At 37.9% G+C, this 23,173-nt stretch overlaps 1 protein-coding gene across 1 annotated transcript in view; it reads left to right on the plus strand.

The window, feature by feature from the left end:
* The window catches only part of LOC136856761 (dynein intermediate chain 3, ciliary), a 153,387-nt gene that overhangs the window by 78,559 nt on the left and 51,655 nt on the right, over positions 1 to 23,173 (plus strand). Inside the window, exons 7-8 of the mRNA XM_068230495.1 lie at positions 2,770 to 2,916; positions 4,935 to 5,120. Of these exons, the coding sequence (XP_068086596.1) occupies positions 2,770 to 2,916; positions 4,935 to 5,120 (333 nt within the window). The remainder of the gene's footprint in view (positions 1 to 2,769; positions 2,917 to 4,934; positions 5,121 to 23,173) is intronic.

A 23,173-nucleotide genomic window follows, 5' to 3' on the forward strand; every position in this document is an offset into this window, starting at 1 on the left:
AGAAAATAGCAAGAAATGTGAAAATTATAGAGGTATAACCCTATTATCACATGGGCTAAAAATAATGGAGAAAGTCATAGACAAAAGACTGAGGGATATAATAGAAACACAGTTGGAGGAAGAACAATATGGCTTTAGACTGAATAGATCAACAATAGACTTGATATTTACAGTGCAAATGATAATGGAAAAACATCTGAAAAGGAACAAGGAAATCTTCGTATTTTTGGATTTGGAAAAAGCTTATGATACAGTTAAGAGAAAACATGTATGGGAATGCCTACTGAAAAGGAAAATTTATAATGTCCAATAATGGACCAACTATATTGGTATTATAAATTTACTCATTTGGGACAAATATTTCAGGTTCCCTATGGGAATCAACATCTATATCACCTGGATGATATTGTGGAATTAGACACATAAAAATGAGTAAGAAAAATACGCACTGGACGGGACTTTATAAAAGGTCTCGTATGTGAAGATAGAATCCCAATGCTATCTTTCTTTCTCCCTTAATTCCTGACATTCAAAAACTCTAGTGACCACTCTGTCATGATGTATTTTATTTGATATAGATATTGATTCCCATAGGGAACCTGAAATATTTGTGCTGAATGAGTAAATTCATAATTCCAATATATACATAAATTTCCCTATGGAAATCAATATCATCTGATAGCCTGGCAGGCTCAATTTTTGTAAAAGAGACCAAGTCTCTCATAGTGCATTGTCACTGCCTGTGGCTCCAAGTAGCCTACACAGTGGCCTCCATTATATGCACCAACCACGGTGTGCTAGTTACCAACTGATGAGCCCAAATTGGCACAATGGGACAAAACGATGGCAACCAAGAACGAGTTAGCTGGAAAATTTATAATTTCCAATAACGGACCGTTTATAGTATTTTATTAACATTTTTAAAAATATAAAAAGCGGCATCGAACGTAGTCTCTATTGCCTTGTTGTACGTTACTTTCCCTTCAACACAGACAAAAGTTTACCTTGCTGGAAATAATGCAAGTCGCTGAATTCAAATATATCGATTCAGTAGTGCAGAAGAAGAAAGTGGCCTCAGCTGCTAAAGTTCGTTGTAGCTGGCTTTGTATCACTTGAATGGTGCTTGTGGAAGGAACACAGTGTCATGATCAAAACTAAGTCTGCATCTTTCACTCCCTCCTTCTTCCAGTTCTATGTAGACATTGGCAAATTGGAAGTATTCCAAATGCTGCGTCTTGGGTGAATGCTGACTGGTTTTGTAATGAAACCATCAGACTGAAGTGTGGAAATTAACCAACAATCAAAGAATTCATGATGGAAGATTGCAGTGGCTTGGCCATATATGCTGAATATCCAAATGTCATCTACCACACCAATTATTCTGGTGACGGAGACTCGCTGGAAGGACAAACCGATGATGATGACAGAAACCTGCACATTGTAAAACCCTTAGGAAAGGCTCCCTGGTAACTGCAATAGATAAAAATTAAATGTAACTAATTACTATTGTGACTATGAGGCAATTACCATCCTTATTTGTCCTTCTCAAAAGAAAACAAGAAAGACCTGATATTTTGTTATGAATGATCTTCGAAGAGAAATTAAAATACGTAACATCTTATAAACCACATTTACAGTGAATTAGAAGATTGAAGAATTCAATAAAATTAAAAGAATGGAACCATATTTCACAAGAACATTTTCAGATTGGCCATCAAAAACATAATGAAATGAAATATCTGATATTGCAATGGCAACATGTGATAACATTGCATGCATGTGCACGTGAATAAGAGAGACATCTCAAGAACATAAAGATGTTGAATAAATGCTTCCCACGAGGCCTTAACTAATACTAAACCTTTGTATTTTGTAGGTGAATAAATTGTGACATCTGGAACATAAACAGGAAGTGAAAGAATCTCTTTGAGCACGCTCTTTAAGAACTGGTCCACATTCTTAAGGAATCCTTTTGGCGCGCAGCTGTGAGCTTGCATCCGGGAGATAGTGAGTTCGAACCCCACTGCCGGAAGCCCTGAAGATAGTTTTCCATGGTTTCTCATTTTCACACCAGGCAAATGCTGGGGCTGTACCTTAATTAAGGCCATGGTCGCTTTCATCCCATTCCTAGGCCTTCCCTATCCCATCGTCGCCATAAGGCCTATTCTGTGTCGGTGCAACGTAAAACAAACAGCTCTCGAATCCTTTCGGCAACTGATCAAGCAGGGTATTCTGTAACAGATACACAAACATTGGCCATATATGGTTATTCAGTACCTTGAATTTTTTATCAGCGTTCAGAAGTGGAGTAGCGATTAATTACTCCAGTTTATCTTTAAGGTTTTTAATAACTTTATTACTATTTATGGTGACTGTTTTAGAGAAATTTACTCCCATATATTTCAGTATTTCAACATTGCCAATACTTTTGATAATTATTTTCTGTGATGTACAGAGATTATTTGTTTAATATTTCCTTTATCTAGGGAGTCTTAAATTTTCATGCCCATTGTTGCCCTTCTGTTTCTCTTTTCCAATGCCTTCATTCTTTGAAGGATCAGACCTTTTCCTCTTTAACTTCTGATTAGATTTGAGACAGAATGTACTTCACCTTAAAACAATAATCATGACTATCACCATTTTAAGTAATTTAGCCAGCAGTCCAGCAGACTCGTAAGCTGGGCACAGAACATTTGTAATGTCCAATAGGGATTGGGAAAATACAGTGTATATGCATACAGCAAGTGATGATTCCCACTGTGTTTTCAGGTGTGTGACTACCAGTTGAGATGCCTCAGAGTTCATGACCAGGGACAGCTGGTAGCTGTAGGAAACAACATGGGGACCTCCTATTTAGTGGAGGTGTCTGAGAGCCTCGCCATCAACCAGCGGAACGACAAAGCTCTGCTTACTCATGTGAGTATCACATGGCCGATAGCACTCCAGAAATATGAAATCAAAAGGCATTAAAACAAAGTTCAACAATGGATGTAATGCTGATATTGCCTCACTTAGATCACACTTGCAAGATATTTTGTACAGCATCCTTCATAAGCATTCATCACAACAACAAAAAAGAAACTTTTCCCTTTGCCATAAGTTAATGATCATGAATATGTCTTTCAATAAATGAAACACAAATATTGATAATGAATGTTGTATGTGCATCATTTCATAGAGATGGATACAGAGGTTCTTTATCTAGTCAAGGTGCCTTGGTGATGCTGAGTAGAGGTTCGTGATACCAAGGCCTACGGCAATAACTAATGTGACGTCATTCTATTTCAACACAGTCTATTCATACAAATCCACAGCCACAGCATCTTTGGCGACCAAGGCCTAGGGTAATGACTAACGTGATGTCGCTTCTGTCACACATTTTGTTGCATTAAACAAATTTTCAGATGACCCCACCCATAAGATATATTCATGTAAAAGAAATGATGCACCAAGAAGAAATTCTTGTATTGATCGCAAACTCTGCATGCAGATACATTTCAAGCAGATATTCAAACGATGAGTGTAGTGACATGATTAGTTGAATTGTCTTGCCACCTGTGGCCTATGTAAACGCTCACAGAGGCTACTCAGTCACAGTGGAATGCAGCTTCTTCTTGTGGAAAGCTCATCAAATACTCACCATGCCTCTGCAATGTAACTGAAGAGAGTTTGCGCAGTCATCCATTTTTGGAATGTGTGAGACTGGAGGGTCATATCAATAAATCAAGGAGAAAGAAGTCTATTCTTCTTTCTTCTAAAGGCAACAAATCACCTGTCACCTAAGTCAGTCTGAGCAGACTGTACAGGTATGTTGGCACCAGTGGATGTGTGAGGGATGCACACGATGCACCTGGACTCAGGATGACCTTGAATGACCATCAGGAGATGATCATCTGATTCTCCAACAAGCACAAACAGATCCATCTTTTACAGATTCTGCCATCCAGGCTCATGAAGTACCACTACAGGCCCTGTTTCTGCCGAAACCATTTCCAGGTGCTTGGCTGAGGGGAATTTAGTCTCATGATGCCCGTTACGTGTTCTGTGACAGATAGACACCCACCCACCCACCGTTGTTTACAGTGATGTCATGAACGACTAACCTGGATTGCTTGTTAACTACAGTCGCGCACAAATTCAGATAGATAAGTTCCAGGTGATGGAAATGGAACAAGCAAGAGTAGAAGCTAGGATGGACAGGAACACTGACTTAAAAATAAACTGTCTGTATTTTAAAATACTTTGAGGCAGCTGTAAATTGAAGCTTTGAATACCTGTAGGTGGAAAGAGGTGGACAGTGTTTGAGAGCAAGTAAAATGGAAATGGCTACAATTCTCATCTCAAACACCATGCCATTGAAATTTCTAGTAGAGGTTACTTACTTGAAGTTGCAAAGGTATACTTGGTTCAATTACCAGGATACGGGATCAGCCCAGTGAGAAATATGAGAGGTTTAGAAACTTCATTATTACTTCTGAAGAAATACATGCAAGAGCCTCCGTGGCTCAGGCGGCAGCACACCGGCCTTTTACCGCAGGGTTCCGTGGTTCAAATCCTGGTCACTCCATGTGAGATTTGTGCTGGATAAAACGGAGACGGGACAGGTTTTTCTACGGGTACTCCAGTTTTCCCTGTTATTATTCATTCCAGCAACACATTCTAATATAATTATTCATTTCATCTATCAGTCATTAATCATTGCCCCAGAGGAGTGCGACAGGCTTCGGCAGCCGGCACAGTTCCTATCCTCGCCACTAGATGGGAGTTTCATTCATTCCATTCCTGACCCGGTCAAATGACTGGAAACAGGCTGTGGATTTTCATTTTCAAGAAACACATACTCATTAGTAGGTTCGTTCCTGATGCAAAGTTCATCAGGCATTGAGAGCTGTTTTTGGTTTGGTTTTCATGATTTTCTTGATTTGTTTCTACAGATGCTGGAACGTGAGAGTCGTCGTGAGAAGATCTTGGAGACAAAACTGAGGGAGATACGACTCAAACTGAAAACGAAAGGGGACAAAGAACTCGGCAGGGAGAGCAGGACATCGCATCCTTCTCTACTTGGGCAAACCGGTCTCATAGCAAAAGCCGAGAAGGAGTTCTTCAGCATCGTCGCCAAGGTAAGTGAAACAGTATTACAGGTGAAAGCAGCGATGTTCACCATGATCCTTTTGAGGGGCCTTAACCCTCAGCACCAACCTCTATATGTGGTATAGACCCTCTTCTCTTCTGTAGCTGCCGACCTTGGCTTCGCATTTATGGTTGTAGCGTAAAGAGTTTTGGAGTTATCGAAATGCAAATGATTTTGATTCCAAGAAGAAATGTTGGGGTTTATAAGGGTTGTAAAATAAGAATCATAGTTCATTTAGTTGTTTGTGCAAGGATACATTTTTCGTCAAGCAAGTCTCAGGAATAATCTCTCATTTTTAAGTCTGTTTGCTTCATTTCTTCCCACAGAATAAAATAAAGAAATCATGACTTGAGAGGTTTATCTTTTCGCATGATGTTCTTTCTTCAGAGTGTGGTTTATTTATTGAACGTGCGCCCATCCCGCGTCCAGGTACGACACATGTAAAAATATCCTGGTAGCTGTTCTTCTCAGGGTAAATCTTCATAAAATAATTTATCTTAACGTGAATTCAGAGAAAAGATTCGGATCACACACGAAATGTTTGATCTCCAGATGAACGTCTCCATCCTATCGCATTTTAAAATCATTGCAGGTATCATAGTAAATCGCATGAACTTAGCTTAAAGACTAAGTCAACATACACCTAATATCTACAAATTACTCACATATTTAAAAATAAATAATAATAAAAATTTATTAAGCTAAATGATTTATTAAAGACAAGAGAAAGTAGCATATGCTGATATTCTTCCAAACATCTCATAAAATCAATTACTATTTACATGTATTCGTTTAAGTCAGCGCTGGCTTTCAAAAAAAATTAATTTCATTCCTGACATGAGCTAACATATTTTTACATTTCATCTTGTATGAAAAAAATATTCAATCAGTCAATTACATCGTTAAAATGATCATTAAAATGAAAGAAAGTTTATCATTCACGTCTTATTGCAACATATCTTACTATTACTTTCCTCCAATCGCTTCATACAAATCCATTCTCAACTATATATCTCTCAATCAATTCCATGTCACCATCATACATCTCAATTTGTTTCCAAACGTTTTCTTTAAAATCTTGCAATCTGCACTATTTTATTAATGTCGCTTTTATATCGATATTTTTGTTGAATGACTTGCTTAGGTTACTACTCCTACGCATATGGGCTTGTCATTCATACCCTGTCTTATGTCGACGTATCTCTTTCAATGTGCTTGCTTCACATATTTGATCCATATCTAAATATAAAACATTTAGCATCCCTTATTACGTCTTATTGCAACATATCTTACTATTACTTTCCTCCAATCGCTTCATACAAATCCATTCTCAACTATATATCTCTCAATCAATTCCATGTCACCATCATAACCACCATCATACATCTCAGTTTGTTTCCAAACGTTTTCTTTAAAATCTTGCAATCTGCACTATTTTATTAATGTCGCTTTTATATCGATATTTTTGTTGAATGACTTGCTTAGGTTACTACTCCTATTGCCTTCCAAAATCTCGGCACCTATCTTCCTAGTCTATCATATTTACGTATTAAAAATAACCATGAATCATCTTTCAAAATATAAAATAATCTATATCACATTCCTAACTAAAGTAGTTATTAATTAACCTTATTCATTTCCTCTCGATATGCGTTTGACCTTTCACGAGGCTTATATTATCATGACAAGTTTATCTAAGTGACTCCTCTAAATCTCAATTATGATATCTCGATATTATCTATTTATGTTACACAATACGGCTACACGCTCATTTCATCTTCCGTTATGTGCATTATCACAATTTGTCATTTGCTATAAGTATTTCCGTACAACAACAGCTGTGATTGACATTGTAGAAACCATTTATTCTCATCTACGCATATGGGCTTGTCATTCATACCCTGTCTTATGTCGACGTATCTCTTTCAATGTGCTTGCTTCACATATTTGATCCATATCTAAATATAAAACATTTAGCATCCCTTATTACGTCTTATTGCAACATATCTTACTATTACTTTCCTCCAATCGCTTCATACAAATCCATTCTCAACTATATATCTCTCAATCAATTCCATGTCACCATCATAACCACTTTTCATATATCTTCATAAATAAACACAACTATTAAGACGTATAAAACTCTGTTACAACTATATTCACTTATTTGGATCATACTTCTTCTCATTGAATAGTGTCTAACCTCTAACACTTCGTAATTCCGTCCGATGACGTAATTCAATAAGGAATAACTTGTATAAATCATAATTCCTCTCTATATCATCCCATAATGACGCTAACTTAGCATGAATGGCTTCACAAAACCCATTAATGAAATCTAATGCACGCAAATACTCATATCTCGCTGTGTATAATCTACATTTCTTTTCGCAAATAATCATATTCTCATTTGCTACCATAATTCACTCCCATACGTATAGCCACTTTTTCGAGATATATCGATCTTGTCATAACTGAGTAAGGTATAATTCAAATGTATCACTTCACTGAGCCACTTCACTTCTTAAATATTTCACACTTATTGTAAATTATACTAGATAATTGTGTCTAGCTTAATTAAGACCCAATATCTAGCAAACTTAGCTTGTCATTCAGCAAGTACGGCAACTTCTGTAGCTCTCCACGTCACATCTCTGGTCCTTGGCTGGCTGCAGTCTATGGAACGACTGGAGTATTTTCCCTCATCAGGTCTGGTCTGCTGGCCAGTTCATATCTCCAGCTCGGTCCACTTCGAAATTAGCACGACATCTGCTTCTTCATTCTTGAGCTAGTGATAAAATTCAGGAATTCCAACGAGTAATTGTTCATTTTTTAAACCTTCTTAAAATAATAATATCTCTTGTCAATATCCTTATGTCTTTCTTATCAGTCCAATCAATCAAATATTTAACACTTGTTTCATTGTCTTCAATCTTTTTTTTTTTTCTTCATCTATAATTTTGCTCGATATTTCTATTCTCAAACGCTTAATTATTCCTTAATTTCTCTTCTCAGGCAAATGATTTCAGAATATTTTCTTCTTGCTTTCTAAGCTCTGTTTTTAATGATATTCAACGTGTCTTATTGCTTCGTATCGGTCCAACTGGTGAACGTATTTGAATCAAATTTCCTTATTTCACACCGCGATTCCACTCTTCAATGTTGAATAATAAGTATTACGCTGTATTTTCTCGTTTACCAAGGGCAATAATTGTGTAATTCCGTCTATCGTAGCAGTTATTCTCCTTTTCCATTGCAGCTGAATTGATATTTGTCTGTTCTCAATCTCTTCAATTTGGTAAGTGAGTTAATAATAATATCTTATATTTTACTTGTTTTTTTCGAAACAATTCATTTGATACTGTTCTGTTCTCTCCTCACAGCCTTTTAAAATTGTATGCTCCAACTTGGTCATGGCCTCCTATAAACTTCTAACTTATGATTCTTTTCATACAATTCCGGCCTGTGTGGTCCATACCTCCACTTTGACGCCATTTTGAAACACGTCATAAAATGCAACGGGCACATATTTGTCTTTTATTTATTGTATTTGTCTTTTTTCCCTGGCTTGAAATATTTTCGTAACTCTCCACCAGCACTCTGTGTAGATATCAGTTAGTGCTGCTTTCTGTCATACAATACAAAAACTAGTTGTGCATGGTACATACCTCATTTGAAAGACGATGTCTCGGCCTTTTATCTGAAATGTGTATCGAGTTGGTTTGTTTTGTCATAAATGTTATTTCCCTCAATCAGGTTCGCCCTGTTGCTTTGGGTCTCGCTGCGGCTGCACAGTCTGTGTGATGCACCGCACACAGTGACAAGCTCCAATTATAGTTTGGCAGTTTGACTGACAGTAACATGCTTGAAATATTGTATAATTCAGATGAAAATTTAGTCAGAAGTAGTAGTGACAATATTAGCGGCAGTGATAATGAAATACGTAGATGATGTGGCTGTGGCGAATGCAGTGATAAATGATGAGAGTGCCGATGAGGAGGAACCAGTACACTATATAAATCTGTTCAAAAGACTCTTGAATGCAACTGTCCTAAATTCTCTAATAACATTCAGACAAGTGACAGGGGCAAACATTGAGCAGTTATCTGCTTGTGAAAGGTTTGTTTACTAGAGATGGGCAAAGTGACACTGCTGACTGTTTCAGAAACGTTCGATATGGCACAGCGAACTGCTTTGGAGAAGTGCATCGAAGCACGGCTCACTTCCGTCTCGGACTGCAAGACAAACAGTACCTGGACAGTGTCTAGCGAAGGCATGGGGAAGTACACATGAAGGCATGTGTCGACACATAGTGCACTTCCGTCTCGGACAGCAAGAGAAACAGTGTTCCTATAAGCAGTACCTGACAGTGTCTTGTGATGGCACATTGAAGCAGTGTGTCGACACATGGCGCACTTCCGCCTCGGACTACAAGAGAAGCCGTGTTTCACGATGGAGTGGTGAAATATGATCAACGCTTCATAGCCAAGTTCAGTTCACTGAATAAACCGTTCATCATTCTGATAATGATAAAATATGAGGTTCATTAAATATTTAATGAGCAAATGTACAAAATACAGTATGATAAATAGGTGATGTACAATACAATAGTACTAGTCATCATCATCATCATCATCATCATCATCGTTGACCAACTCCATTTTCCCACGTGTGGTATACGAGCCCCTTCCATTTTGTTCGGTCCACGAACCATTCTTCATTCACAATCCGCTCCCAGTCCTGACCTCTCTCCTCTACATACTTCTTCTTCACTAAGTCTGTCCATTTTTCTCTAGGTCTGCCCACTGGTCTCTTTCCCCTTATTTCTCTTTCATACTCCTTTCTTGCAGACTATTCTTTTCATATGACCAAACCACTTCAGTCTTGCCTTTTGGATTTTGTGGAGTAAGGAGTCTTCCAGTCCTATGTCTTCTCTGACTTTTTCATTCCTGATTTTATCCCTCCTGGTCTTTTGGATCATTGTGTGTAGGAACTTCATTTCTGCTGCTTGGAGTTTCGAGTTGTCCTTTCTTGTTAATGTAGCGGTTTCCAGGCTGTATGTGAGGATAGGGGTGTAGTATGATTTATACAGTGTCATCTTGGTTTTGGGTGGTACTTGTTTATCCCACAGTAGCTGTCTTACTTAGAGGTAAAAATGTATTCCTTTGCTGATTCGACTGTTTACATATTTAGCTTAGATATCCTTGGACATTATACTACCCAAGTACTTAAATTCTGTGACACCGGGCGAGTTGGCCTTGCGGTTAAACGCACGTGGCTGTGAGCTTGCATCCAGGAGATACTGGGTTTGAATCCCACTGTCGGCAGCCCTGAAGATGGTTATCTGTGATTTTCCATTTTCACAGCAGCCAAATGTACCTTAATTAAGGCCACGGCCGCTTCCTTCCAACTCCTAGGTCTTTCCTATCCCATCGTCGCCATAAGACCTATCTGTGTCGGTGCGACGTAAAGCCGCCAGCAAAAAAAAAATATTTTCTGTGACGCTGTCCAGCTTAGTGCCATTTAGCATGATTTCTGGCTGATTGTCACCCTTCTGTACCTTCAACACCACTGTTTTAGCCTTGTTGATGTTTAATCCATATCTCTCAAACTCCTGACTCCACCCCTGCAGTCTCTCTTCCACATCTTTCTCTGAGTTACCCCAAATTTGTACTATATCATCTGCAAATGCTTTTAAGTCTTGTTGCCTCTTTTCTTTTAGCGCCTATAATATGGTATCCATTACAATGATAAATAATAGGGGCGACAAAGCACTACCTTGTTGTACTCCCCTTTTTGTCTCAAACCAGTCTGACAGTCCAGAACCGACTTGACACAGCTTCTGGTTTTCTCGTATAGCACTTTAACTTTTGAAATTAGACTTGAGCTTTCTCAGGCACTCTTAATAAGCTCCCTTGGTATGCTGTCATAGGCCTTTTCGATGTCAAGGAACAGTGGATATAAAGGCTTCTCTTTTTCCCAATGTTTTTTTCATTAGCATCCTGACAGCAAATATAAGATCTGTTGTTGATCTTCCGGGCCTAAAGCTTTATTGTTCCTCTTCTAAAGGTGGTTCTACAATTTCTCGTAATCTATCCTCTATATTTTTTTCCAGAATTTTTAGTCCACGATTGAGTAGAGTGATGCTATGGTACTTGGTACATTTCCGTCTGCTGCCTTTCTTGAATATAGGTACAATTATACCTTTCTCCCAGTTTTCTTGGATGGTATTTTGCTGCCATACTACATTTAGGAGTCTATATAGACATTGGATTGCTGGGGCTCCTCCTGGTCTCAACATGTCCACACGTAACTCATCTATTCCTGCAGCTTTCCCTTTCTTCATACTTTTAAGGCTCTTCTCTATCTCCAGCCATGTGATTGGTGGCTCCATATTTTTACTGGGCTCTTCACTTTTTCCAAATTCTTCTCTGTTTTGAATTACATTTGATGCCTTTCCATTCAGGAGCTTGTCAAAGTAGGTCTTGAATTCTCTCCTGATTCCATCTTCCTCTCGTACTACTGATCCATTGTCCTGCTCTATTACCTTGATGTCATCTAGGTTATTTTGCTTGTTTTTAATTACTCTTTAAATATGTTTCTTGTTTCCTCTGCTGTCCTCTTCGAACTTTTCCACAAACTCATTCCATTTTTTTTTTCTTTCTCTTTTACTATCCTCTTACCTGTAAGTTTTTTCCCCTGTAGAGTTCCTGTAGTGTAGTAATCTCTTGGCCAACTGAATTTTGTGCATCTCTTTGCCTTTCTTTGTCTAGCATCTTTTTTGCCCAATTTCTCTCTTTTATAGCCAATCTGACTCTGTCATTCCACCAAGGTGTCTCTTTTTCTTTCATGGTCGATGCTGTTACTCCACACAGGTCTTTAGCTTCACCCACTAAAGTAACTTTTAAAATTTTCCATTCTTCTTCTACTGTATTCATTTCCCCTTCTGGAAAGTGTCTCTGTATCCTTATTTTATATTCTTCCTTCAGCTTGGCTTCTTCTAATTTCCAAGTCTTCACTTTACGTTTTCTTTTTCTTTTCTTCGGGGTTGTGTTAGCCACATGATTTAGGCCTGCAATCAGTAATCTATGATCACTGTCCATACTCTCACTGGGAAAACTTTGACATCAGTTACATATTCCTTCCTCCTTTGTTAGTGATGATATAGTCGATGAGAGACTTAGGTTTTCCATCCCAGCTATATCTTGTGGCTGTCTTGTTTTTGGAAGAAGGTATTTTTGACGATCAATCCATTTCTTCTGCATTTCTGTTCTCAAACTCATGTGGTCCAATGATTTCCTCATAACCAAATCTGTCTGTCCCAACTTGTGCATTTAAGTCCCCAATTATGATGACATTTTCTTCATCAATTACCGTATAATCTCGAATACCGCCCGCACTATTTTTTCAAAAATATCGCTTCCAAAATTGGGTGCGGGTCTCATTTAAAATTTTGGGAAATTTATCTTTCCAAATGCACGTAAATCGGGCATCACTGCCGGTGCGGCTTGGCAACAATGCTCTCTCCGCTCTGAGTACACGCTACTTCCGCACTTGGCGTCAGTCTCACGCACGTTCTCCGAGTATCAACATGAATTCTACAAAGCGTTTGTGATCTTTTATTGCAAGTGAGAAACTGAAAATGGTTCGGGATGCCAAAATTATTGGAAATCGTGCAGCCAGTAGGAAATACTTGGAGAAAGAAGAAAAATGTGCTATTAACATGTAGTGGTGATTGTAGAGCTTTTCATGGACTAAGTGTACAGTTTCCAGAATTTGAAAAAAAACTATAAATATGTGACAGAAAGGCAGGAATTAGGATATGGCGTGTTAACCGAAATGTGTCAGCTAAAGGCATTAGAGATCGCAAAGGAACTCGGAAGGGTTTAAGGCAAGCCGAGGATGGGTTTGTAATTTTTATAAAAGAAATGGGTTGAGCGTATTGTACCATTTCATTGCCCGATTTGCGTCATGATCGGGAGTTGCATTCCTAATACTTGCCATGCATCGCGATAAAAATGGCGGAGGTTACATAATGAAAGAGAAAATGCAGATATAACTAATCAAGTAGGCCATGAGTTGATATTGCAACGATCGGACCTTAGCAATCCAAATGGCCGTGATAAAGAGAATCAGATTGTTGTCCCGAGTAAAAAAAAAGACGGCTTTTAAAAAAAAATCGTATTGATCATCGGAACGAGATTGTGAGCAAGAATTGATATTCAAGAAAAGAAGAGGTTGAATTTACAGAAGAAATCTGCGAATAGTATAATTACGGCGGTAAATAAGCCATAAAGTACGAAGTAAAAGCATCGGGCGTGAAAGCAGTGAATCGCCCATAAGATTTGCCAACACGAACTCATAGCCGAAATTTTAAAGAAGAATTAGAGATCGGCAGCTTATTCTTTAAGCTAGCGACAAACTAGAAATACCTAAAGTATTTGGGCTAAATATTGCATCTTCACGAATAACTTACTAGATAGCTAAAATATATATTCAAAATTATTTATTCCCTAATGCTATCTTTCATTATGTTTTTACCGCACGTAATCGACGGAGATACGATGGCTAGCTAAACCACAAGAATGGGATCGCAATCCGGTGGGAGCCCTTGCCAGCCGACATCACCCACACCCGAGGCCAGTCACCAGTAACCAACGATGACGTGAACCGCAAGTCGAGTCGGGAGCCAAGGGAGATCCAGAATGAAGACCATCCCAGTCGAATAACGAAAACAAGATAAGTCAAGTTCCTTATATTTAAATTTTCGTAGTTAGAATTACGTATATTTGAATGAACGATAGTAAATATTTAATTTAATATATGATTGCAATATGGTTAATGTTTAATTCTTCAAGATAAAATTCTATGAGTAGGGTCATTAAAAAGGAATCCTGATAGCTTATTTAAGATACGGAGTTAGGTAGTCTTTGACGTTTCAAATCTATAATCAACGAGTAGGAGTGCTTGTTTATTTTATGTGAAGCTTTGAAAACCGACGTTATCGATGTAATTCTGAAGACTTATGCCTTTCACTGGGTAATTCAACTCCAGTCCAATGCAGAATGGTATTAGACCGTCTTCTAGATTAATAGAATTTCACTTGACGATAACTTGACACCAAAAGTAAGTAAGTAGAACCTGAAATATTAACACTCGCATTGTTTTGATGAGAATATGTGATTGCTTGTGTTACGGAATGCCGTAAACCCATGATTGATGATGAGAATATGTGAATGGATTATACGTATACTGCACTACAGTTAGAGCAACGAATGATTTTGTTAGGTGGAATCGTTGTTATGATCGATAATCTTTAGAGATTATAAGCTAAAAGAATGGAGATAGGGAAGTGTATAAATAATGAGGAATTGTTATTGGCAGAATGCGTATTTGGAGAAATACGAATAGATTGGAGCAATTGGTAATATTTAAGCGACATAATGCTAATGTTACGTTATAGTTGATGTTTTCGTCGTGTGAATTACGTAGCAGTATAAGAAGTCGGGTTATGTGGCACATGCATACGATTGTAAGAGGTTAATGAACTTACAGGCTACTTATGGTATACGGTCATCAAAAATTATATCCTAAAACAAGGCATTCGCGATTGAAAGTCAACATATATTTTTTTTTCAATTGAATCTCACATAATAAGCTAAGCCTTAGTTGAAGTTCTGTCGAACGCAGGTTTGGAGGGAGGAAACGTCTTCATGACTAAAATGACTACTGCTTATGGACAGGCAAATTTCGGATACCATTTTCTGTTTTAATTTCGCAGAAAGATGTTTATTCACAAATGGAAGTATTGCATTCCTAGATGTTTGATTAGCTTGTTTGCATACGTATGTTATGATAGGCTAATCCTATTTATTTATTTTTCAGGTGGTTTTATGACCAAATTAGTTTACCTAGTATAAAGAATATTTTATTTTCGGTTTTATTTTGAGTCGATATATATATAGCTGTATGGTGATTCTTGAACCATATTTATGGAACTTACTTATGTTGTTTTCGTTATTACACAATGAAGACATGAGAAAACAAAGAAAGCAAAGATCTATTTTATTGTTGACTACAGTTAATTGGAATTGGTTTTGCGGACGGATTTGGGGAAAAGGCTGTGCATTTCTCAGTTGAGTCCACGATATAAAAAAGGTTAATTGATATGTATATCCCTGAAATGTATTGTGCAGCGAACGAATATATGATTTGATGATAAAAATATGGTTCTCATGTGTTATTCACCGAGATAATCCAGTATCGGTGTAGATAAATGAATGCACATGTTGGATGGGATGGAAGATACAAATAATTTTTTTTGTTTGCAGATACAGATGATGGTAATATGATTTGGTCGCAGACCTAAGCTGATGTAATTATTTTATTCTTACCTGCGTGTCGTCCTAAATTTTTAGGAGATAATTATATTTATTTGTCCATCCAACATCTTATATTAGATTATTAGCCGGAGTATTTGCGACAGTGAGGAAAAAGGCACAATACGAAAAATGTACCCCGTTCGGTGCAGTATGAAGGCGTACCTCAATTTCACAGCGTCTTCCTGGTGCCTACGATGAGAAGTTATTGTAATTTCAGCGTCACATAATTCGGTTGCGGAAGGAAATGCATATTTGCTTTCCCAAATTGGCAATGCAGATCAGACGCCAGTCTACTTTGAAATGCCAGTGGACAGGACTGTGAATGTTAAGGGTGCGAAAAGTGTTACCATTAGAACAGGTGGTAATAAATAACAACGATGTAAGGTAATGTTGTGTATTCTCGCCAACAGAACCAAATTGCCCCCGTACATTGTTCTCAAGCGAAAGACGCTTCCTAAAAATCTACCCGCTGGTGTTATCGTCAGATCTCAGAACTCCGGCTGGATGGACAGTTTACTTGTGGAAGACTGGGTAAAGTGTGTCTGGCAACGTCGCCCTGGTGCATTATTGGGACAAAAGAGCTTGCTTGTTCTCTACAGTTACCGCGGCCATACAACAGACGTTGTGAAGAAACAAATCAAGGATGGGAAAACCGACCTAGCAGTCAATCCGGGCGGGATGACGTCTATGCTACAGCTGCGGGATGTCTGCGTGAACTGTCCATTTAAAGCAGCCTTGAAATAGCTCTATACAGAATGGATGGCGGCTGATAATCACACACTGACGCCAACTGGTCGCATTCAGCGCCCGGAAGTTCAGCTGCTGTGTTCGTGGATTTTCACGGCATGGAAGCATATCCATGGAGACCGCATATGGAAGAGTTTCAGGAAATGTAGCATTTCTATGGATGGCAGCAATGACGACATTTTGTGGGAAGGTGATGGTGATGAAAGTTTCGAAGTTGGAACTGATGATGATGATGAATGAGCTCTTTGGATGTCGTTCTGGTGATGTTTGTTTACTTTTATTTGTATTTTCTAATCATTTGATTCGTTTTAGTAAAGATTGTAAATAATTTTGACTTAACTTTTTTTTTTAATTTTGTTCTTTCAAAATAAGGGTGCGCTCTTATTCGGTGGCAGGTGGTATTTGAGATTATTACGGTATATCTTCTAGATCTTGACAGAATTGTTCCTTCTCTTGAGCACTACATCCAACCTGTGGTGCATATACCTGCATACCGTGTAATTTATGGACTCCAGCTGCATAGATAATTTAATGATTCTATCATTCTTATAGGATATTTCAGTAATGGCATGCATGTCTTTTGTTATCAGGAAAGCTACACCATTTCTGGCCTCTTTCTCGCGTCCACTCCAAACTAATTTGTAGCCATCTCTGAGAATCTTGCTACCTGCCTTTCTCCATTTTGTTTCACTCATTCCCAATATGGATAAATTTTTCCTCTTCATCATATGGATAAGTTCTTCAGTTTTTCCAGTCAAGGTCAAAATATTCATAGTCCCAATTCTTACATTGTTCCTCAGACATATGTGTCTTTCATCAGAGCCATGTTGGCCGTCATACCTCCCAGATCTGCTCAGAGTATTTGTCAATTTCAGTATTATTTTTTATCTCCATCCGAGGCTCGTTTGATTGTTGAAAGCAATTCGAAGACGCTACCACTGACTTCGCATCGATACTTTGTTATGCACTAGATGGTCAGTCCCTGACACGCATTTCCTCATGTCAGTTAAGTCTATGGTTTACCCGCCAATAGTACTAGCATAGCGTATCGAAGAAGAAATGCGACATCTTCTCCGTTCGCCCATAAGAGACCTCAAGATGTTGGTGAGACACCCACTTGGTGGCAGCACAGGCGATTGTGATGTCAACAGAGACCCTTGGCCATTAGCCCGCGTTATATTCGCCTTCAGTTGTAGTAATTTTTATTGCTCATTATTGTCCCTGTCAGAGGTGTTTCGACATTTTGCTTTATTGGTGTATTCACGATTGAGTTGTGTGAGAAGTTTTATGTTTTAAATACCTCGGTCTTTGTCGCTGTTGTGCTATAAGGCAACGTATTGAACCCTTGACTTACCATTCCATCGTTGATCGGCCACAGCTGCTGCAGTAGAGCAATATCGAACCCTTAAATCTTGGGGTCGTAGCGGGAATAATTTGGTCACGATCTTAACCAAATGATGGGGTTCAGAAGAGAGCCTAACTACTTGAAATGAGGAGCAAATATGTGCTTACTAACTTTTGTTGAATCAATTAACTGCACACAAAAAAATCATTTGTATAAAATCCTTGATCAAGAAAAAATTGAATTATTTAATGTTTCAAACGCAGTCACATTGCATGGCGTTAGTTTTACTGATTACAGTATCAAAGAATGTTCTTCGGAGGAAAGTACAAATGTCACAGGTTAGTGGACAGCAAAAACTAGAAAAATGAAAGGTAACCTGAAAATCGAGCACCTATTGATCCAAGCGGTAACTGAGAATTAATCCACATGATCCATGGAAAATCTGACCTTCAACAAGTAGAATTTGAGATTTACTCTTAATTAAGGTTATCCACCAGTCAAATACCCTGTCGGATATGGAAACACCCGCCGAGTGGACCCTTAATCGAACCAAATTGACTATCAGTTGCTTTGGATAGGTTGCGAAATATTACTGGAAAGCATGGCGTTCACTACAAGTTAATAGCAACATTCACAATGGAAAATAAAATTCCACCATGTATTGTCATCTCATGACACCCTTAAGTTATAAAATAATCCCGATGCTGAAACATGCATCAACCAAACAGCTGTTCAGAAGGAACCAACAACAACACGATCCGAGAGGATCTTACGTTACGTTGCTCTGAAGGAACAAAACTGCGAAATGCAGGAAACACTTATTCATCACGCATTTAGAAGAAATGCCAAACACTGAAGTTAAATAAAAAAGTGGTAAATCACTTGAAAAATATTATTACAAAACCAACTTTCAGGTTATAAACGGTTACGTTACGCTTAATAAAATTACAAGTCCACATGGTAAAATGAAATCAAAAATTTAGGAATTCTTTCCTGTACAACAACGATGACTACCATTACAGATCCATCTAATTGTTTGTCCCAACAAACTACCTACAAAGTTATTGATTGACCACAATCAACTACGTATATAAATGGAAGAACGACAAAAGTTGAAAGTAAAATATATTCCCGGCTGACGAATCGAACCCGCATTCGTAACTCAAGTCTCACATAAATAAACTAAGTGTCAACACGCACACTAGCAAAGCAATCAGACGCCAGAACGACAAAACAAATAAGTTCGTAAATAAAATAAAATACTGAAGTTCAATGAACTCAAACATGCGTGGCACACTGCAATAAATATTCAGTCACCGTTACCTCAGTACCCAATATTGGACAACCCTCACGTTCATGCCACTAGTGGTTCCATAATCTTAGGTAAACACCTTCCAGCTGGTAAGGGCTGTGCGCAAAATATGGCCTCAATATTACTTAGCTAACACTCTTTGCATTGCATACACTATTGCAGACACTACCATTGCTCAAGTCACTTCGCAGAAACACCTAATCTAAGACTTGAGTATATACAGCCGACACCCTAAACCTATCGTCGGGCCTACATAATGTATACACACCCTAACACTAGCCTCTATGTACATACATACACCTTCCTAAACCTATCGTTGAGTGTAAACTGGGACGTCTCATCATCAGTATACTCCTAGGATAACGTGACGTCCTAAATCTATTGTCGAGCGGAGATTGGGTTGTCTATGCTTCCTCTAGAATGTCAGGTGAAATCATAACTTCAAACACACTCTTAGATATTTTAGCTGTAAACCTTGTCGAAACTAATAACACACAATGAAACAAATCTTGCCACAGAATGAACGCAAGTCAGGAAATGCAACTAAGTCCCTATCTTGTTAATAAAATGTGAAATTGAAAATAAATAACACGTGGCAAGCAATCCACAACTCAAACACGATCTCGAGATGCACGATGAAGTTTGGAAAAATGATAATTACTTTCAACACACGTCTAATATTACGTGAATATCGCCAAAACAGTAATCATCACCAATGCAAAAATCCACACTATAATTCTAGGTGAGGCCCTCAAATTGCCCACCTTCTCACTATTCCAAATAAACTATATCCAATAACTATCCAGTGAAGCGAAATTCAATGAATCTACACAGCCAAAGTATCGCTTTAATAACGTCCAATATCTCATCCCACAATGTTTCTGATTTACTGATAAATTATTGTTTCGTAATTTATGAAATTTTCTGAGTGAAAATTTGTCATTACAGTCAAATAACACCAACCGTGTATTCAGAATGCTCTTCTAACCTTGAGGTCGTATACTATAATATTCATTATGCTGACTTTACGTAAACTAGTCACTTGGATTTAACTGCCAAGAGCTACCATCATCAACAGAAATTGTTTTTCACTGGGGATCTTAACTTGAAATCACACAATACTCATCTCGAACCAACCTTCACTCGGTCAGCTGTCCCGAATTGTAAGCGGAATATACTACAGCCTGCCTCAGAAATATCACATTTGATATACAGCCTGTCTCAAAAATTCTTCGCTATCAGCAAATATAGCCTGTCACAAAAATTCATCCTCTTCGCCTCCCACAGCGGTATTACACATGAAATACAGGCTTCCTCTGCCTTCAACATCTATACAACTCTTATCTCAACATATCATTCTGGCACAATCCATTTCTTCTGTTTCAAGACTTTTCAAACCTCAATCCTCTCATGACAAACAACTTTTATAAAAATCCTACAACTTTCTACAACTTTCGGACCTCAGGAATACAACAACACACCATGATTTCCTATATCCAACATACACAATGTCACAAAATTTAACTTCCAATGAATAAATATAACTTTATCAGACTTCACTGGATTTCGAGACACACGCAAACCTTATTGAACATAACTGTTAAATACACTTTTAACATAGAAAAATTTTATCCCGCGGTAATTATTATTATTATTATTATTATTATTATTATTATTATTATTATTATTATTATTATTATTATTTCCACAAAGATTTTCTGAACTCATACGATATTCGAAATTAAGACATTCACCACGACTACATGATCGTTTTAACAAACTTAACCTAATCCAGTTACAAAAGCATAGCGAAATACTAGTCTAAGCTCCCTGTCACACAGAGCATCGAACGATCAAGAGCAACCAACTGCCATCGAGTACCAACGACTAAATTCATTTTCCTTGTCACACTGGTCATCGATCAAGAGGGATCGACTGCATGGAAACATCTGATACTCCCACCCAGTACTGTAGAAGCTACAGGCGTATTCATATTCACGAGCAAAAAAGAATGTGTTGTGAAAGCGATAATTCAGGTGAAGATATTATTCTAATGTATGAATATAGTAGGAGAAAGGAAAGAATCAGACTATTGCAGTGGACAAGGCAAATTTTCCTCAAACATGACAGCCTTGGAGCATTCCACCAACGTGTGCCTTCGATGAAAAATTCATGACCTAGTACCGAATGTCCATCAATACTTATAAGGAATTAGCAGAAAAAATTATGTCACTAATAGACACCAGGCAAAGAAATTAAAGGTAAAGTATAAGTTTTGAGGAAAGGTTGACAGTATCGTTAAATCCATTATTCACAACGATTTTTTAAAGTTTAAATTTAGAAGTGATGTTTAATTCCGAAACAACTATGCCCATGGCAAAATACAGTATGTCAAATAAAAGATTAGTGGCAGGTACATTTCTTTGCATTCTACAGGTTGGTAAAAAAGTATTGATTAAAAAAGGACTGAAAACAATGGATGAATTTATGTACATCAGTTTGAATTCGTAATTTGAAAGTACTACTATCAACAGTGGAAATATATATATCTAGGCCTACAGGTTTCTGGACATTGGTGACTTATACATGTCTGCATCTTACAGACCTAGGATTGCTCACAATATAATCAGTGAATTTGTTCCTATTATATGTGATGCCATTCAAAGAGCATTACAGCCAGAATTCTGGACTGGGTGAAAATTGCAACAAAAGCCTCACAATAGTGGCTCATTGTACTTCATTTATAAGACTTTATTACCATTTATGCTTTTTTTTTTTATGATGCTGGTTCTTGGAATATAATTACTGCCTTTTCAAATGATATTTTGAGGTGTTCATTAGATGGAGGTTATCAGCCTTTTTTTTTTTCATACTACTTGGTTAGACCTACCAAAATAACAGACATATCAAGAAATCGTTCCAGTCAAAATTTACATTACCTAATGTACAAATAGGATGTCAAGTTTCATTACAATTCTAAGTAATTTTGAAAGAAAGTAACTTGCCTGCCTCTCACCCAGTAGGCCCGGGTTCGATTCCCGGCCAGGTCAGGCTCTTTTACCTGGATATGAGGGCTGGTTCCAGGTTCACTCATTCTACGATTACCTTTAATTGAGGAGCTGTTTAATGGTGAGATGGTGACTTCAGTCTAGAGAGCCAGGAATAACGGCCGAGAGGATTCGTCACACTGACCATAGGTCACCTCGTGATCTGCAGGCTTTCGGACCAAGCAGCAGTCGCTTGGTAGGCAGAAGGCCCATTGGGGCTGTAGTTTGGTTTGGTTTTTAAGATTATAAGTATACATATTTTATTTTTTTAGCTAAATTGTTGATGGTTCGTTCGTTCTTGGATTTTCCGTTTTCCCATATTGTACGGTTTTTTTCCCATGGTCCCTCCAAAAATGGAGAATCGAGGTTCCAGTGTATTGTGAAAATGAGAAAAACAAGGAAAAGCAATGGGGTTTCCACTGTTTAATATCCCCCATAACTGTATTTTTTCTTTCCCTCATGATCCTCTGCAAATATCTTGTTGCCTCTCCTCTTCTTCGCTGTTGTGCCATGTTCAGAATAGTAACATATTGCTTTCATGACAAGAATGTTGCTGAATTTCTTATGTGCAGAGAATCCAGGTCCAAATCCAAACTTTGCAAGAATGACAATCCTCTCTTAATTTACAGGCCACCATAGCTCAATTGGTAGAGCAACCGACGCAAAATCGGGAGGTTGTGGGTTTGGGTCCCACTGGTGTCTGGTTGGCCATTTTTGTTCTGTACTTAACATCTCTTCAAAACGTACTAAATGTACGTAACACGACCTAATAGGTTGAAAGTCGGGTTCAATTACAATGCGGTCATGAAAATTCAATATTCATAGAAAATTTAAATTCTCATTAGAGTTCTGTGTATTCACATATGTGTACATTTGTTGAGCAGTTCAGGTGAGGCTAGAGTGCTCTGTACATTGGCTTAATAACTAAAGAATAAGCTTCTAGAATATTGTTCTAATTAGTAAGTTGACAGTGTAATAGACTGATACTTGTCACTACTACATATAAATTACACACAAGGCCTTGTTTATTAACCTCATCACTATGCATAAACTGGTGTCTCCCCAAACTTTGCACTGGCAAACTGATCTAATTGCTCACTTGGCACTAATAAACCTATTAATCTAAATCCTGCACTTCCATCCAAGTTACTGGTAAACTCCTTGGTACAGAGTGACAATTTTTTCCACAGAGCACCAGTTGGACTCTCT

This window comes from Anabrus simplex, chromosome 1 (genome assembly GCF_040414725.1).
Source record: "Anabrus simplex isolate iqAnaSimp1 chromosome 1, ASM4041472v1, whole genome shotgun sequence".
Lineage (NCBI taxonomy): Eukaryota > Metazoa > Arthropoda > Insecta > Orthoptera > Tettigoniidae > Anabrus > Anabrus simplex.